Source organism: Fragaria vesca, linkage group LG3 (assembly GCF_000184155.1).
Source record: "Fragaria vesca subsp. vesca linkage group LG3, FraVesHawaii_1.0, whole genome shotgun sequence".
NCBI lineage: Eukaryota > Viridiplantae > Streptophyta > Magnoliopsida > Rosales > Rosaceae > Fragaria > Fragaria vesca.
This window is the reverse complement of record NC_020493.1, coordinates 4975719-4994712: the sequence shown is the minus strand read 5'-3', so window position 1 is coordinate 4994712 and position 18994 is coordinate 4975719. Positions and strand designations below refer to the sequence as shown.

Sequence of the window (18994 nt, the reverse complement as noted above, 5' to 3'; positions counted from 1 at the left end):
TATAATATTTTATTAGGTATTTTATTGTTACAATAAAATAAATAATGTTTTTTTGCTATAATTAATGATGATATGATATATTTTATTGTTGTATTAAATGCTGTAATCTCCAAAATAAAAAAGTTGTTAGATTTTAAGCATAATTTTTTTGAAGATTTTAGCTTTTGCTTCTTTATTTTAATTTTTTTTTAGGAGACTGTTAGAGATGCTAATGCTCTAACAATGAAGAAAGATGAGCTTTACATAATAGAAGTAGAGCAATCTAATATATTCGACAACTAGTGTTATAGTCAACATCATTTTGGTATGCATTATTGAGTTTTAATTAGTTATTAATTGTTGTTTGTTTTGGAGACCAGCTATGCATTAATTAATTTGGTAAATGACTACATGCCTTGTTCTCTAGTTTTAGACTTTTAGGGCAACGACTCACATGTCTCTAATTCTACTAACACGTAGTGTTACATTGGTATTTGTGGTTTTCTATCTGTTATCGCAAGCTAATTAGAGTTACTACTCTTAATTTCCAACATTTAAAGATATCACTAATTATTTTGAGATTTCATCATGCAATGCTCTTTGTGAGTCCAGCAAATGTCACTTCTTAGACCATACTGATAAAGTAATATGAGGTTTATATCCAAAATTAATTGGTAATAGGTGGAGTGACCCAAATCCTTATAAACTCATAGACAATGTCCCATATTTCTGATGTGTGATTGATGTCTCAACACGCCCTTGTACGTGTGACGAATTTTCAAGCCTAACACGTATACAACATTTGAGTGACATGGAGTTCGTATGACCATTGGGTTTCACACGCGGATGTGAGTAACCCGGTTTGATACTATGATAAAGTATGATAAACACATATTATCATAATATGTGTTGATACTATGATAAAGTAGTATCATTGGGCTTCAACACAATACTATCATTGAGTTCACGTTCAAAACCAATTGACAATTATGATAAAGTAGTATGAGTTTTACATTCAAAACCAATTAATAATGGGTGGAATGACCTAAACTCTTATAAATCTATAAACAATGTCTCATATTTCTGATCTAAGATTAATATTTCAACACATACTCGTCGTTGAGATTGTGGGATATTTTTGTGTTCTCTTCTTGATCAAACTTCATATTGCCACGTACGTACATAAGGCTTCCTTTTATATAATTTGCTAGGAAAGGAGAAAAAGAAGAAGAGAAAAAGGTAGTCTGGAACCCTGGATGGACCATGTCTCCGTCAATCAACAAAGAGCCACATCTGGCACTCAAGAACAGTGAACGAATTATTTACACCCTTTTTGGGAAGAAGAAAGTTTAATTAGAGTTTTCTTCTTTTGGTGGAAATGGAATTTGTTGCTTTGGATCTTTTGGAAGTGCATGCTCTCGCAGAACGGTAACTCCAGATTAAATCAGAGTCCCGATTTGGTTTCAAAATTTCAAGTATGAATGTCTGATGCATGTAGCCCCATCTTCCCACCCCACCTGACTCCTCGATTGTATATTATTACGAAGAACAAAGATCTTGAAAAGGAAAGGCCTCCTAATAATGGGACTTGGTAGCAGATTTGGTAGCAGAATTGCCAATGCAATTTTTGATGTACACTCGTCTATTTACTTTTGATAATTGAGGGCGGGATGTCCCTTTCTTTTAAAATATTTCTTTTTCTATATCTTAATAAAACATACAAGAGTAAATACAAATTTTGTTCCACGAGTCTTAAAAGTTGAAACAATTCAATTGCACATATGCTTGTTGAAGTTCAAATTTGATATCCCACAACTACAAAACTAAGAATGTGAAAATATAGATTATGGTTAACTTTTAGATTTTGAACGATACAAAAGTATATTTTGTCACTCAAATCAGCTATGAAATACGTGTAAAAGCAAATCAAAACTCTCGTTAAAGTTAAGAAAGCTTTAACACGTTGAAACAAGCTTACAACTAATCCCACGATCGTCCTACAAATAAAACCTCACTAGTGTGAGATAATCATGCCTGCAAACCAATTTTTCAACCCACTTAACCCTTAAAATGAAGCTAATCCTTATCATTTTTGGATATATGAGTTTGCACAAATACTAACACAGATTATCCACTATGACAATTTGGGCCACAGACCCCCAGCCCAAATCTAAGTCCAGTCCCCCGTCATCATTTTTGGCCCGCTAGGGTTTTGGAGGCAAACCCACACCACTCTCCGCCCCTATAAATACCATTTTAGGGTTTTCAGATTCCCTTAGTCTCACAGCCGCAGAGAGAACCAGAGAGAGTAAGAGAGAGATGGGACGAGTCATCAGAGCTCAGCGTAAGGGTGCCGGCTCCGTCTTCAAGTCCCACACCCACCACCGCAAGGGCCCCGCCCGCTTCCGCTCCCTCGACTTCGGCGAGCGCAACGGCTACCTCAAGGGCGTCGTCACCGACATCATCCACGACCCCGGCCGTGGCGCACCGCTCGCTCGTGTCAGCTTCCGTCATCCTTTCCGCTACAAGAAGCAGAACGAGCTCTTCGTCGCCGCTGAGGGCATTTACACCGGTCAGTTTATTTACTGCGGTAAGAAGGCTAATTTGGTCGTCGGGAATGTTTTGCCGATCAGATCTATCCCCGAGGGAGCCGTCGTCTGCAACGTCGAGCACCACGTCGGCGACCGTGGTACCCTCGCTAGGGCTTCTGGTGATTATGCTGTTGTTATCAGCCACAATCCTGATAACGATACTTCCAGGTGAATCATTTGCTTGTGATTTCTTGGTTTTCGGTTTCGATTTTGTTCAAATTGAGCTGTGAATTGTAGTGAGATCGTTTGTTTTGCTGAAACTTTGATCAAGTTTTGTATCTAACTTTGATAAGAGGCGCTTATTGTTTCGATCAAGCTCGTAGGGTTTAGGAGTTGCTGATCACTAATCAAACTATTAGTGTGGAATTAGAAAAGGAGATTGCTAATAGTTGGAACAGAATAGTTGACGTAAGTGTGACTGGTGATTGTTGAAAATTCGGTATTTATTCACCAATTTGTAGCATTGTTATCTTAGCTGATTAGGCTCAGTTGGTTGGTTTGCAATTTATGTGTGGTATTTCATGTGCTTCAAATTCTTTCAATTGCTAGTTTGCTCAGTTGGTTACAAATTTGTCGCGTTTATGGTTAAGATGTGTCTGTACAGTTATTATTAGATTACTTCTTAGACCATCGTAATTGATTAGTTTTGCTACTGTTTTACTTGTCCTCTATTTTATGAAGTTTTTCCCTGAATTAATTAACCTGATGTTTGGATACATGATGATCGCTTTCCTATATCACCAGGTGTCTTAATTCCAATTTGAATCAGAATTGTAATGTTTGATGAATGTGTGTGCTTTTGTTATCAGGATCAAGCTTCCATCTGGTGCCAAGAAAATTGTTCCAAGTGGATGCCGTGCTATGATTGGGCAGGTTGCAGGGGGTGGAAGAACAGAGAAGCCTATGCTCAAGGCTGGTAATGCCTACCACAAGTTCAGGGTGAAGAGAAACTGCTGGCCTAAGGTGCGTGGTGTGGCTATGAATCCCGTTGAGCATCCTCACGGAGGAGGTAACCACCAGCATATTGGTCATGCTAGCACAGTCAGGCGTGATGCTCCTCCTGGGCAGAAGGTTGGTCTCATTGCTGCCAGGAGAACTGGTCGTCTCAGAGGACAAGCTGCAGCAACTGCCTCCAAGGAGAAGTAGAGTTGATTTTACATCTACATGTTATGTTTATTTGAGTGCCATTAGGAAGAAAACTACCGCTTCTTTTGATCTAAATTTACTGTTTTGGAAGAACCGCATAATTTTACCGTAGACTACCTACCGAGTGCATTTTGTGGTATGAGTTGCTCTTCTGTTCCATCCTTTTATGCCTTTTCTTGGAGATATCTGTTTTTTTTACTTCCATGAGTTAGTAATCTTTAGTGTTTGATACTTGTCTTAAGCTTCTGTATTTCTTTGCGAGTATTAAACAAATCTTTCATGACACAATGTATATGAAAAACAACTGGCCTAAGGACATGACCACCAAAAACAAATTGCATGTATCAAAAAGGAACTATCATGATTCATGGAAGCGAGATTTACGTGCGTATTTATGGAGATGAAATGGCTGTTTGTGTACTCGGTTTCTCACTTCCGAACTTGTGACTTATGTGGTCCGTGAGCCATAGCATGATGTAACGGTCACATTTTTACACGCAAAATGTCATGTTAAATGTTAATTACATGTGGGATGAAAACTGGAACTAAATCTGATTCGTGTTCTTGTTAAACAATTTTGTTTGATTGTTTAAGCTCTAGTTAGCTCGTTTAGAAAAAAGAAGGTTGCAATAAGAGAAGAAGGATGGTTAGACAGTAGGTTCCCATCTAGACAGTGGACTAACATTTTGGAGGAAACTAAAAAACAACTCATTTTAGTTAACCATATGTTCGTTGCTATCAATTTCCATTGTGAAATCTGTGGATGACCTTTATGTAACATCTTGCTCTTAGAATATAAATGCCCATGACTACTATGATAATAACCTTAATCATAATTCTTCTCACTTACTCACAGCTGTTGGCGGCGATGACGACGACAATGTTAATGTGCATGGGTGGTGTGTGTGGTAGATTTGTTAGCATTATTATATTTATGTTTTCAGATATAGGGCATTCGGTCCATAATTTAGTGAGTTGGTGGTTTTTTTTTCACTCTTTCTATATTGATCGAGTTGGAAATTCATACTCTTTGAGTCTTTGTTATAATTTTTCGATTTTACGATTACAGATTTGTAATTTTGTTTCGACCCTTGATTAATGAAGTATTCATTTCTATATATATATATATATATATATATATATATATATATATATATATATATATATATATATATATATATATATATATATAATCCTTCTCCACTTGCCCTGCATCATGGAAAAGAAAGACAAAATCATTCTCTTATTGTGTGCTACCTATAGAAACAACAAAAACAATTGCTTTCTATGCATGCTAGATTTCATTATGTTATCAAATTATGTGTTTATATATTGTATCAAGTCAATGAATTAGAGGTACACTTGTAACACTGCAAATAACGAATACGACATCCTTGTTCACAATCTCAAGTGACTACTTTACATACACCTTTGGATCAATACTCATTTAATGTCACACTATCTCAAATTATAAGGAAATGAAAAATGTTGAGACTTTGTATCCAATATGTTTTATGAAGATATGGAGAAGTTCTATAATGGTTGTCATATATTCACTTGTAGATATGACAGCAAATAATTTGTTGCTAATGTAGCAACTTTAGTTCAATCTTCATACAACCTTGATTCATTTAGATGGAACTGCCATATACATTGATGTACTATAAGCACACCCAGAATATGTAGCACACCCAGAATATGTTGTTTGGTGTCACTTACCAGTGACCCGGTCTCTTTGGACTTTGGTGCTCTAATGGTGCTTCAGTCTAAGCATTCTTAATTTTATGTTCGTTGTTTGAGAAATGACATCAAATTTAACCTTAAATTTTCTTACTTTGGTGATGAACGGTGGGTTGTTCTGAACTTTTGATACTAATAACTTGTGTTGTGATAATGGCATAGAATGACCATTTTAACACCCAATTTCAATTTTTGTAATCTGCTGCCATGATTGATCATCATACAACCAGTTTTCTCTATGATCGTTTTTTCATTAGCTGCTTGGATCTCCAGCTAACACTCTGAAGCGTGCCTATTCCTCATGCACAACTCTCATGAATTGCTTGCTTATGGCTGCTATGTACGCATTTGTGTATTAAGAGAGAAACTTCTGGCATGACTCGAGACATGAAATTTTATTGTCTACTTAACAATCACATGTATATCATACACATTGAAAATGCAAATTTGATATCGTTTGGACCTTCTATATAAAAGCTTGTATATCATCGCATGTAATATATCCCGACATCGATGAAGAGTTGTATCAAGCACAAATGGTCACAAAAACATACTATAGGTTTTGAACACGAAGTTGGCACAGGACAAGCGAGAGATGGTTTAAGTTATTCAATGTTTGGTTAGCAAATGATATATTGGAGAAAACTGAAAGGAGGCTTGTATATGCATATATATTTAAGTGCATGTAAATCACTGGACAAATAATTTCATTTAGTCCAGCTATTTTACTCATCGAAATTCTGTAAATTTAGAACATTACATCATAATGAACCAATAGGAATTCTGTATAACTAGTCACAACGGTTTGTTTTAAATAAATGCTGCAATATGCAAGAGACCTGGCAACCATCTCAATGTAAACATGCATTATCATCGAAAAAAGTAGTATCGAGAGTGATCTTTGGTTGTACAAAGGCTAATGGAGTCTTGATGTCTTTGATGGGAGAATGGGCAGTTGAAGGCACTTAGCTAGCTGGTTGCATTGAAAGCTTAAATTTGTAGTCCGATGAGCAGCACATAACAACCTATCCATCATTAAGCATACCATTTCTTTCTAAAATTGAAATCTTCACGCAGTTTTGGATCAGCTAGTTGAATAAATTTTTCTTCTTCACAGAATCACATAGCTCCCAAAAGCCACAGCCACTCCACCGTGTAGTCCAAGGTTCCGGCCGCATTCATAGGTTCCAACTCTCTCCCATTAACCAGTACTAGTCGAGCCAACCCAGAATCCCCAGACTTCGTGTTGAAATTAGAGTCCCACATAAGATTGCCCGATTTGATATCTTGGTGGAGTATGTATTGCTCTTATGCTTCGTGTAGGTAGAGCAGCCGGGAGCCAAGCCAAAAGCAATGTCACATCTCACATCCCAAACCAGCAAGCGTTTTTATTTAAACAAATCAAGATCCAACCTGCCATTTGGCCTGAACTCGTAAATACGACCGATCAACCAATGAGTTGTAGTGTTTTACCAGATTCCGATGCCTAAATCGACAGTAATCCTTACTTCTGCCCCATACTCCTTTAGCCATTGTTTTATTCCGGTTGATATCTTCATGGCCGACTTTAATTCTGTCTCCAATGATCCTCTATCTGGACTGTATCTTTCTAGACAGTCTTTTCTAAACAAGTGTGCTGATAGTCTGATAGCAAATTAATTCTACTTTGAACAATAGATGCATATGCGCATTCCTTGTCATCCTTAGTTTTCAAATCTATTATATGTTTCTATGAGAAAACTAATTTATTGTCAATTTGAATATATTCATCTAAGAATAATAAGCTGGTTCAGTTTGAACAGTATATACACTTTCATTTGGTTTAAAGTCACCTGTCCTCACACTAGTTCTATCAAGTTCTCTACAACACAACATAAGATTTTCAAATACAGGGTTAGCCTCATCACTTTTGGCAGTAAGAATGCTAACCTCACGAACCAACTGCACAAGAGTGTCTTTGTGAAACCTTTCTGCATTTTCCTTGAACAAATTCAGCCACGCTGTCTTTGAGAATGCCTGCAGATCATCGGGATTTGTTTTGGCAATGCAGGAGATAGCAACATGATAGTTACCTTCCTCCAGCTTTTTGCAAAACCTTTCCTTGATGAGAGAAGGGGTTGGAATTCGGTCTGCCTCGGTCAAGTGCACCCAGGTTATATCCAGCAGCTCATCCTGAAAAAAAGCATGCATGGGTTCACTAGTGAAACATACATACTGGGGTTCATAAGAAAAGACTTGAACGACGTAGCATGATTTGTTTTTGAAAAACACTTGTGCATGCAATGCGTGTGCACATATATGATCTCATACATACCACATGAGGTGACACAGAAATATTGATAAGAAAATGTTACCTTTCCTGCTCTGCAAGCATCCAATATCATCCGAAGATGTCGTTTAATATTGAAGTTATATCCACTTTGCAGCATCCTTTTGTAGAAAGACTCAAAATCATCCCACCTTTGATCTGTGATGCATGCTTCTAACAAAGTGTTGAATGTATAGATATCTGGTGTCACCCTGATCTCATAACCAGATTTGCTGTTGAACCCATCTTCCAACATCTTTTGGAACAGCATTTTTGCTTCTTCATACATCCCATGATCCAGGTAGCCTTTCAACATTATGTTGCAAGTGACCAGATTTGGGGAGCAGAAGTTCTCCATTTGGTTGAAGACATATGCACCATTTTCAATGCTTCCAGCATCCAAACAAGCTTGAATTAAACCAGTGTAAGTCACTACTAGAGGTTTATTCGCAACCTTACATATCTTCTCAATCTGTGAAAAAGTAAAAAAAAAAAGAAAAAAAAAGACATAATATGTCAGCCATAAACTCTAAACCAAATATGAAAAAAAAATAATCGGGAAGATTCTAGGTAGTCCGTATAGGGTTTAATTCATCATACACTAGATATAAATATTACGGGTCAAATAGTTATGAGCAGAGCTTGGCACAGACAGAACATGCTGTCCAACACGCAGTGCCTATTTTGTTTCAGATCCACATACCACTAAGAATTTAAAAGAAAACATTGCAGAGAGAGACATGAGACAGAATGAATTTTCAGCCATATGAATTGATATGTCAACAATAAAAGGTAATCCCATCAATACAGTTAACAGAACAATAGGATACACAAGATTTGTCCTTGCAGCAGAAAAACTTTTCTCATAACAATATACATGGTTGAAGTGGCAGGTAACACAAAAAAGAAAGAAAAAAAGATAAAGAAGGAAGCAGCAATGCGTAAAAAATTTGTATCAATACAAGGGAAACAGTGACCAGCACTACAAAGACATCTGGACACCGGCACGAGTGCCAAGTAGTAATTACCTGCATTAGTGCTTCTTGACACCTTCCACCACTACAAAGACATCGAGCGAAATCATAATAAAGAGCTGCAGAACCAACTATTCCTCGTCTTTCCATATCACGAACAGTCTGCACAGCCTCATCTATTTTTTCTTCTCTCCAAAGAGTATTCACAATAACTGTATTTACAAGGAATCATCAATATTATCCATCTAGAAATAAATCCCAGGTGAAAATAGTAGCCAGTAAAATACCTCTGTAAGTTAAAGCATTTGGTATTGAAGATTTCTGCATCTTCTTAAAAAACTCGTGAACCAAATTGTACTTGCCACATGCAAACATCACCTGATTCAGCGAAAGAAAATTTTAGGTAACTGAAATTTAGAAGAGATCCAGGGTTACCTAGCAGTCTAGCAGCCTGGTACGAAAATGACCCTTGCATCATTCTGGCCAAAACAAAAAGAATATTTGTTGCACTGTACATGCTAAATGCAGTGATAAGCACAAACAAGGATAAAAGAATTTTGATCATGTGAAGATGCTCGGCATGAATAATTCTTTTGTATAAATTTTAATTAAACCAACAGAATACTAAGCGGTTGACTTTTAAGAACAATCATCTGCTAAAATTTCACTATCCTGGTGATTTGAACAAAGTGAAATTGATACATATTGCATTTTAGACTGGCAAGGAAATAATTTATGAAATCAGAAGACCAGTTGAACAACTATAAACAACTTGCATGGATAATCTTCATGACAGACATTATTCCTTGGGAACCAAGCAATATACTTTTGTAACGAGGTATCTCCAATGACTACAATGTATCATAGGAAACAAAGAGGGGCAGGTACTACCTCCATGACAAGTCCATATGTTGTAGTGGCAGGCTGCACACCTTGTTTCTTTAACTGCTCCAAAACCCAAAATGCTCCTTCCCATTGTTTCCGCTGAACACAAGCATTTAATACCTGCTTATACATATAAAACATTACATGAATGTACAGGCTTTCTGATTTCCCAAGAAATATACAGAAACCACTAATGTTACACCAATTTCCAAGTCTTTAAGAATTCAAATCAATTAGCAGATCACAATTTCTTCTACAGAAGTCTAACATAAACTAGTTAAGTATATGCATCCGAAACAGACATTCTTTTTAGCTTAGTAGCAGTCATCCTACATACAGTTCTTTATAATATGGATATAAACAATGTCCTAAATTATACAATCAATAATACTGAAGAGATTGACGTTCAACTGAGTGTATGAAATTAGTTGAGACAAGTTCAACACAAACAAATTATAATATGGAAATATTCTATAACTCAAAGTGATTCAATCATTATGATCTTATATGCTGAAAGAGTATCTAGATTAAAATATTTGTCAAACGATCAATGGTCACTTGGGTAGGCCCTAGATAACAAATCAATGAATTAGTTAGGATGATAATTTCCTGAACTTAAATGATCCCTAAGTATCACTTACTGCATTGTAGACAGTGACATCTGGTTCCAACCGAGGATCCCACTTCCCAAGTGTTCCAGTCTTGAACTTCTTCTTGGGAGGAGATCGCATAGTATCAATCACATCAAACAGTTCTTTGATGTGACCCGCTTGTCCAAGAGTAATGGCAATGGAATGATAAGCCACCAAGTCAGGATATGAGGACAGTTGTTGCTGGGAAGAAGAAGTACAAAAGATGTCATGGTTGACAAATATAAAACTTCCACCTTCTGACTAAGTTTATCGTATGAGCAAGAATCACAATGTAGATAATGAAAATCTATGTTACTTACCAGCATTACTTGAAACACATTAAATGCCTCCACAGGTCTCCTTGCCTTTCCAAGTACATCGAGTGCAGTTGTATATATGTATCTGAATTTTGAAGAGGAAAATGCTTCAAATTTTTCACACATATAATCATTTATGACAACAATCTTATCTAGTAAAATAAGATATTAAAGTGTCATGTGTAATCCAAGAAAATAGATTAGAGAGTAGTAACAAGAATCAACTGTATATAACTTATACCAACCGTCACACCATTCCCTGCAAAGTAAAATTCTAAGCAGTATAGTCAGTAATCCCACAACAGGGAGTAGATAGCTCCATGAAATCTTTATCTTTGAAAATGCAGGACTATAGGCCAATCTTTGTATCTAGTGCTCCAATGCTAATTACCTGAGCTTGTGAGATTTGAAGCGCTCACGCATTTGAAGCCACTCGATGACTTGTAACACTCGTCTCCAGTTTCCGAACTTTCCTAATATCTGAATAACTCTAAGTATCGAATGATCTGTGAATATGATTTGTGCACTTCGCATCATCTTCGAAAACATCCACTCAGGGATGTCGATATTTGCACCATTCAGCCTGTTAGAATAAATTACTTTAATATCAATGAGAAAATCCTAACTATAATAGATCAGTACTTGATATGAGCAAGTTCGGAGAATCAGAAAAAAAAAATTAAATAAATAAAGAAAACTCTAGAGGATTTTACTGAGTAATTCATCAACTAAGAGATAGTAGAAAATGAGAGATTATAGACAACTTGTGACCATATAACAAATCCCTTGAAGTGTGTAACTTAGCTTCACTTGCATGCTATTCTATAGTTAACCAAAATGAAAATATAGCACAACAACAGGACATGCTGAGAAACTCAGCCATGAACTGTAAATGTAATTAAATGAGCTTAAATTTACAAAACAGGTACACAACTATTAAGAATACCAAATTTCTCTTAATGAGTTATAGTAAATTCTCATTAGCAAATTTTAAGCTAAGATCATCAGTAAACAAACTAATTCCTATAAAGACTAGAAGAGGAAAGACTCAAAAGAGGAAGAGAGAACGTACGACTTTGCTAGCTTCTGGATTCTCTCCTCCATTTGCATTTGTGAAACTCTTGGTTTGTCCATAATATCATTGCATTCATCATAATTCTTAAACGCAGCTCTTTCATCATAGTCTTTTCTAGGGTAATCCCTTTCCCCCTTGGTTGAATTTCCACTTCTAGGAGAGAAACTTCTATAATTAGTGGCTTTCTCAGCACTGATGCGGTACCTCTCATGTCCATCTTCACTTCTAACACCACTTTTCCTTCTCTCGAAGTCTTGACCAGTTGACTTGTAATCTCTCAGGTTTTCTTTAGCATTTCGTGCCACTACACTCTTATCCGAGTTGAAGTCCAATTCTTGTTCTAGTCTACCAGTATATCTTGACCATTTTGCATCTCTTGGATCTCCCCTTATCTTCATCTTTTCCTTTTCATCCATGTTTCTCTGCCTGCTATCATATTCATCCTTGTACCCTCTAACTCGTGGCCTTTTGCTTTGTTCCATGGATCCATTTGCATTTTCATATAGTTTCGCAACTTTTGACACATTCCTTTTATCCAAATGCCTTCCAGACTCCCCCCACTTTAAATTCTCTTCATCTGCCTCAGAAGAATGTCTTCTCCGAACATCTTTGCTCCTCACATTATGCTTCAAATTCTCTTCTTTTGGCCTACTCGTCTTATCTTTGTTACTTCTAAGCTTAACAGACCCCATAACCTTCAAGCATTGATCGAACGACGGCTTAAATTCAAAATCTTTCTCAAGAATTTCACTACCAATTGACCGGTTATCAGTCCCTTCCTTCGCCAAAGCACTAACAACACTTCCACGGTTCACTGTTCTAACACCAGAAACCCGGCTCCTCTTCACATTCTTCTCATTTAAGCCAATACCGAAAAAGGGTCTCCCACAAATCGAAAACCCAGATAAAGGAAATGGCTTTTGGCTACAATTCGTACCCAAAACCCCATTCCTCTGAAAATTAGAGAACACCACTTGCCCATTTGACAATTCCATGTTCAACTCAACAAACAAGTTTCACACAACATCGCTTCAATCTATACTAGGCACTACAGAGTGACACAATTGTAAAATTGAACCAAACTTAAAAGCTGAAATGAACTATGAACTTCAAGCTTAAGACTTTGAATAGCAGAACAGTTGTAACAGGAAATGATTACCAGGACTCTGCTGTCCTCAAAGCCAGAGGACCCAAGTAGCTGGAGGGGAGAAATATGAGAGATGAAGACTGGAGCTTTGATTTGACTATGCTGTAGTGATTGGAAATTCAGGGAATGATAAGCAACGGATATTAGTTGAAGTTATAGAGAATCTTTTGAAACTGTGGAGGGGTTTAGGGTTTTGCCGGGTGGAGATAATGAAATGAATTTCTATTGGTCTTTTGGGAAAAGCGTTGGATTACGCCTATGTACAGTATGTCAAGGAAGGTCCTAACACGTGGCACCATTTTGTCCACAAAATTTGATTTTTAAAAGCATAAAAGTAAATACCATCCGTCACCTATATAACGGTATATATCATCCGTCATAGTTGATTTTTAAGGGCATTTAGGTCAAAACTCTCATCTCCCATAATCTAACCCCATGTGCCCTAACCTCTTTCTGGGTTCTTGTCGAACATGACGGCTGAGGTGAAGTCCGAGATCGGAGATCTAGTCGAGGAAGACGATGATCGGGCCGACACGCAGCAGAGGAAATTGATCGATTCGATTATGATCGAGACCCGTCGGAGAACCCGTGCGAAATTGGCTCTGCAACATATGGGTTGGACTGTAGGAGGATGGGGTATGCAATATCTGTTTGGAGGAGTGATATGAATGTGAAAGAAAAGCTGGTGTGGGGCTTGGATTGGTAGAATTTGGGGTTGAATCAGACGTATCGGGAGAAGATTGAGGTTGTGGATCTTATGTGATACTATTCGTAGTCCTCTATGTATAATAGACCCGTGTCATATACTCTATTCGACGAGGGAGAGGAGAGAGTGGTGTAGTGTGAAGATCAGAATCAAAGATGGGTGTCAACTCAAACAGAGTTGAGGACCTTCAATTCCTTGTCACCATGTTCATTATCAAACCATCACTGTGAGAACACCATCATATATTGATTCAAAGACAATGCCACTGCTTGAAATCCACAGGGTCTGTCTGCCACAAAAACAGAGCACCTCGCAGAAATTCAAGCATAGGCTTGGTGAGATCTTTTTCTTTGAAAAACCACTTCACAAGTTCAAGAACTGAACTCTGCTGGGTATTAGATTTATGGCAAAATCTCTATTATATCCTTCAGACGTACAGTAAAATAAATTACTTACCGTAATGATAGAAAATTACACCATTTTTTTTCGTAACAAAATCTGTCTGGCGTACGCCTACTTTTGGCGTTTTCCAGCTTTTGCCGTCTTTTGGGATAAAAGAGCAAAACCCACCCCGGTCACAACTCACAAGTCACAACAGGCATCTTTTGGGGGTTAATATTACTTTGTTGCAACAATGGTCAGTCACATAGATTCTACCTGACTGACCAGGGTTCAATTCTTGAGTTTGCAATTTTCTAGTCTTTCCGATAATATCTGGCGAGATTTCTATAATTTCATACTCAACAATAACATTGGGTAACAAACAAATATTTCGCAGATAATGTGTCAACTTATCCGATTTTTCATATTTTGAGTCTAACACTTGAAAATAGATGAATCTAGTGATGTACGAGGCGTTATTCCATACTAATATAATTTGGAAACACAATACTTATGTATGGGACCGGTTGATTTCATGGATATGTCTAGTATATGCTAACATTTTTTTACGAGCCATTGCTTTCATCTCCATTGTGTCTTTTGGTTGATGAACACATACATTATTTAAGATTGTTTTCTTTTAGGATCATGGCTATCTATGTTGCACCGACACGGACACGGATACGGCGACACGACACGGTACGACACGGCGACACGACAAAACTCAAAAACTGAATATCCAACATGGTTTGGACACGGCAAATAAAATTATATATTTATTATTTTTAATAAATAAAAATATACTAAAATATAAAATAAGTTCATTACATTACTAAATAATGTTCTAAATTTAATTCATTGCATAACCATAAGAAATAACATTAAAAAGAGTCAAATGCAAATGATAGAAGTGCATAATTAACAATAGAGATATATTAAAAGTAGCAGACCTCTAACTTAAAACATAACATTAAAGAAAATCAAATTTGCAGGAGGTTGCTGACAAAACTTGGCAGTAACTTGCTTTTAAAAATGGACAGTAGTTTTATTTAGGTTTTGGTTCCCTTTCTCCCCTTTCTCTCTTTTTTTTTCAATTAAAAAAAAATTGATAAATGATGATGTGGCATGTCAGAGATGATGTGGCGTGTCGGTCAACGTGTCCGAAAAGTCAACATTTTCCGACACGCCATGTGACGTGTCGGACACGTATTTTGTGTGTCGGGCACCATATCGGCGTGTCAGAGTGTCGGACACTCCGACACTCCACCGTGCAACATAGATGACTATTGTTTATTTAGACAAATGCCTATGCATATACCTGATCACATATATACCACCTAACCGTCTCTCACTGCTACAATTAAAGAATTTGGTATCTACTCTTATAAGTCATCAGGCTTTTCTTTGCCTGTGTTCTGTGTAGGAAAAGTACGAAAAATGCATTTTCTTTACTTGTTTGCATTTTCTAGTTAGTTGTACTGCTGCATTTTCCTCATGGAGATGAAAACAAAAAAGTAAAGAAAATGCATGTTCTTACACAGGTAAAGAAAATGCAGCTACAAAGGCTCTATGTGAGTCTCTCACAACTCTACCGATGCCTCTCGTAGTTTTTTGTGGGAGAAAACTTATATCTACATTTAATTTAGCTTGTTCCTCAAGTAGATGTCTCCATGTTTCTTTAGCTCTTTGTGTATGAACCACGGTATTTAAGATTGCTTGATGAATTATATGCATTTATTTAGTTTCCTTCAATATTTCATCAAATTTAACTCTTCATATGATTTACATAACTACATTTCGAGAGCACATGAGAAATCCTCATTAGCACATATGAATATACAACCTTCGAAAAAAAATGCAACATATATTCTATCTTGTTGTAGCAGCAGTATAACAAATGTAAATTCACATTGTATTAATGAACGTACTAGAAACAACATGTACATTTTGCATGTTAGACAAACATCACTACTAAATGACTATCAAGCTAGGTAGAAAATATATAGTATTAATCACTGCTGCACTAGCACGAGCAGACAAACAACTGTGAAGATATTTCATGCATGTTTTCTGTTTCTTTTTCGATGAGCATTTGTCTGCTTCTGATGGACAAAGTACGTGGATGTATCAGATTCCTTGATACCTTGAGCTCTCGAGGTTTAAGTTGTTTTATGATTTGGCTCAATTCACTGATCATCATCATAATATTTGTGTCTATATCGATCCTTAAACCAAAAACTAAAACTTGGTACAAATTTGGGTGAAATGTACAAGTATGTAACATTCTCCCATCATTACGACCTGGGAAGACAAGTAGCTAGCTTTTGATGTACGTTTGATGCCAACTTTGGGTTTTGGTGGTTATGGTAATGTATGCTTTCACCTCCAATTGCGTGAACCGCCAACTCTACTGCAGCAAAGTAGAGAGGAGGCTAGGGAACTGCCGTGCTTTCCTCGTCGAGAGATACTACGGAACAATTGCAGCAACTGGAGCTAGAGTATCTGAGCGGGCCGGGGAGGCCAATTTTTAAACCAGTGACAATCATACTAATACCTCTTTGTATATTTAGTTATATTCACCATATCTTGTTCTGATCGATGAATATAATGGTCATGATTAAATGTAACGGTCTCATTCTGTTTTGATCTATCAATTGTTTTATGAAAGCAACCCAAAATGCAACACGGTGATTAAGCTCCAATGAAGTGAAACATATATACTAACAAACGAATAACAAAGGGGAAAACAAGTATAGATTGATCAAAGTTAATAGTTAAACAGGAAAAACAATAAGCTAGGGCTCAAGACAGCAGCAAGACCTGATTAAGAGAATTCCTAACCAACCACGCACTATGGAAACGTGTTGAGGCCAAAGGACTCATTTGGCCGCTGCTTATATAGGTATTTTTGTCCATTGAACCACGTACTTTGAGTACTATTTGTCCATAAGTTGATTAGGAAACATTATTTCATTCGGACTTTGTTTCCCAAGCCAACATTTTCCAAATACGAGAAAGATTCGACTTCTATAGTCTTATATATACTGCTCACCACAGATTGATCACATCGTGCGCGCTCCAATCAATCAGTGTTCAAGAAACTTAATTTGGTAGAGACCATCTTGTGCCTCAAAATAATTAAGAATATTTATCCATACATCAAATATAAGCAGGGAATCAGAAGGTTAAAGCTGACCAACTAGAGATGAATTGGCTCGCGGAGATACCTAGGGTTGCGGAGATGATTTGGGTAAAGTTGGAGAGCGATCCAACTCCATTAAAAGATGGAATCATACTGAAGATGATCTGTGGCTCTTTCTATTTGCCCAAAGAAAGTGAAAGTCGATCGGTTCTAGGTGAAGATGCTCACTTCATTTGTGCAGAAAAGAACACTATTGGTGTTGTGGATGGCGTTGGCGGGTGGGCTAAGTATGGCGTGGATGCAAGAGAGTATGCAAGGAAGCTCATGGAAAACTCAGTCATGGCTGTACGTAATCAACATAGAAAATCAGGAGATGTTGATGTTGATCCGATACGAGTCTTGCATGAAGCCTATGCAAACACCAAGAATATTGATGGCACGTCAACAGCTTGCATCGTAACGCTTGGCGACGAAGGTAAAACCTTGCATGCTGTGAATGTTGGAGATAGTGGTTTTATGATATTTAGAGAGAACAAGTATGTGTACATTTCGCCAATTCGACAGAGTTACTTTAACTGTCCTCTACAGTTGGGGAAAGGATCAGACGATAGTCCGCAATCGGCTACAGAGATTAAAGTTAGGGTACTTCGGCCGGGAGATGTCATAGTTCTTGCGACCGATGGGTTGCTTGACAATGTGTCGCCGGGAGAAATAGAAAAACTTTTGGAAGAGAATAATACTATAAACGGTTCTGTGGAACCGGAGATGTTGGCACGGATCATAGTAGAGAGGCTGGCTTTGCGTAACTCCGAGGATGCAAGAAGGTTGACACCTTTTGCAATTGCGGCTCATAAGGCCGGAGTCGACCACATTGGAGGCAAGATGGATGATATCACTGTTATTGTAGGTCAAATACTTGCACCCTAGCTAGTAATAGTATGAAGTACGTAGCTAGAAGTGGATGGTTTATTGATCGAGTATACGTAGTGTACGTAATATAGATGCAGTCACAACCTGTGCACCGTGGTCGATCTGAAATGAGAATTAACGTTTGACTATATACCACCCTCGTGCGCTGCTGCGGGCGTGTTAGAATGACCTGATCGATGACAGAGATTGATGAGTGACTAAATAATGAGCTAGCAAGTTACACAATACATAAAACAATAATTATGCAAAATGTGGATGAGTGGATCTATTAGCTAGAACCATTCGTTTGATGTTATAAATTATGCAACAATGAGCAAATATGATCACATAAAAGGAAATTACATATTATTAGGAATGACAAGTGATAGCCGAGGTTGTTTCAGATATAGAAGAAGTGCAACCGGCTTTAACATATCAATGCTCTTCTTAGCCCCATTTTTTGTCATTTTTATTATCTAATGACATGTTTGTCTTTTTTACTATAAACATTACAGTTTTCCTATTAAATAAAAAAAATGGATTTCTTGAAAATATAACTCCTCTTCGAGGGAAGAATGAGAATTCAGTTGCGTTTTTATTTGGTATGCTTCGAATAAGTTCGATCAATTGTATTAGTAAACACTATCCTTTTACCCGGGCATTTGCACAAGACTCACAAAATCATGAATTGTTAATTTTTGTTGTGTGGTTTTTGATGTACATGGCTAACCGTTATTAATCTTAACTTCCCACTACCCACATTTTTATTAATCTTAATTAAGTTTGATCTTAACCGTTATTTGTTTTTGTTTATTAATTTTGTTTTTTTTACTATAACAACCTTTTAATTTAGTGGTTTCAATCAACTCATTACGGTTAATTTAGGCAATACATAATTTGATGAATTTTCTGAACCCTGTCTTTATAGTAGTTGAGATGAGAGCAAGGAAGAAAAAATCGAAACTTTCGGCGATATTTCGTCGAAACTTTCGATTTTTTCACATAGCGATATATCTTTCACCTCCCAAGCATTTCTCGTCTGAAACTCTCGATATTTCCCGA

General features: G+C 37.0%; 3 protein-coding genes across 3 annotated transcripts; 2 read left to right on the top strand and 1 right to left on the bottom strand.

Annotated features, from left to right (window-relative positions):
• The first annotated feature begins 2262 nt into the window (after positions 1-2262).
• On the top strand, positions 2263-3947 carry LOC101297413 (60S ribosomal protein L8-3-like). Its single transcript, XM_004293654.1, has 2 exons — positions 2263-2738; positions 3380-3947. Exons 1-2 carry the CDS (start codon positions 2299-2301, stop codon positions 3714-3716), a joined length of 777 nt encoding a protein of 258 aa, XP_004293702.1. The 5' UTR covers positions 2263-2298; the 3' UTR covers positions 3717-3947.
• A 3279-nt stretch (positions 3948-7226) lies between these two features.
• LOC101313395 (pentatricopeptide repeat-containing protein At1g30610, chloroplastic-like) lies at positions 7227-12921 on the bottom strand. Its single transcript, XM_004295405.1, has 9 exons — positions 11645-12921; positions 10964-11155; positions 10576-10657; positions 10265-10456; positions 9630-9743; positions 9026-9116; positions 8793-8950; positions 7811-8236; positions 7227-7628 (listed from the first exon to the last, which is right to left on the bottom strand). Exons 1-9 carry the CDS (start codon positions 12640-12642, stop codon positions 7227-7229), a joined length of 2655 nt encoding a protein of 884 aa, XP_004295453.1. The 5' UTR covers positions 12643-12921.
• Positions 12922-13264: 343 nt separating this feature from the next.
• Positions 13265-17950, top strand: LOC101313102 (probable protein phosphatase 2C 55-like). The gene is made up of 2 exons (XM_004295404.1): positions 13265-13430; positions 17055-17950. Exons 1-2 carry the CDS (start codon positions 13265-13267, stop codon positions 17948-17950), a joined length of 1062 nt encoding a protein of 353 aa, XP_004295452.1.
• The last annotated feature ends 1044 nt before the right edge of the window (positions 17951-18994 follow it).

Coding starts and splice junctions, on each gene's coding strand:
- LOC101313395 (XM_004295405.1), bottom strand. CDS start 12,642: ATGGAATTGTCAAATGGGCAAGTGGTGTTCTCTAATTTTCAGAGGAAT. Junction 10,457..10,575: donor ATGTGTTTCAAGTAATGCTG/GTAAGTAACATA, acceptor TCTTCTTCCCAG/CAACAACTGTCCTCATATCC. Junction 8,951..9,025: donor AAATGCTTTAACTTACAGAG/GTATTTTACTGG, acceptor TTGTAAATACAG/TTATTGTGAATACTCTTTGG.
- LOC101297413 (XM_004293654.1), top strand. CDS start 2,299: ATGGGACGAGTCATCAGAGCTCAGCGTAAGGGTGCCGGCTCCGTCTTC. Junction 2,739..3,379: donor CCTGATAACGATACTTCCAG/GTGAATCATTTG, acceptor TTTTGTTATCAG/GATCAAGCTTCCATCTGGTG.
- LOC101313102 (XM_004295404.1), top strand. CDS start 13,265: ATGACGGCTGAGGTGAAGTCCGAGATCGGAGATCTAGTCGAGGAAGAC. Junction 13,431..17,054: donor TTGGACTGTAGGAGGATGGG/GTATGCAATATC, acceptor AAATATAAGCAG/GGAATCAGAAGGTTAAAGCT.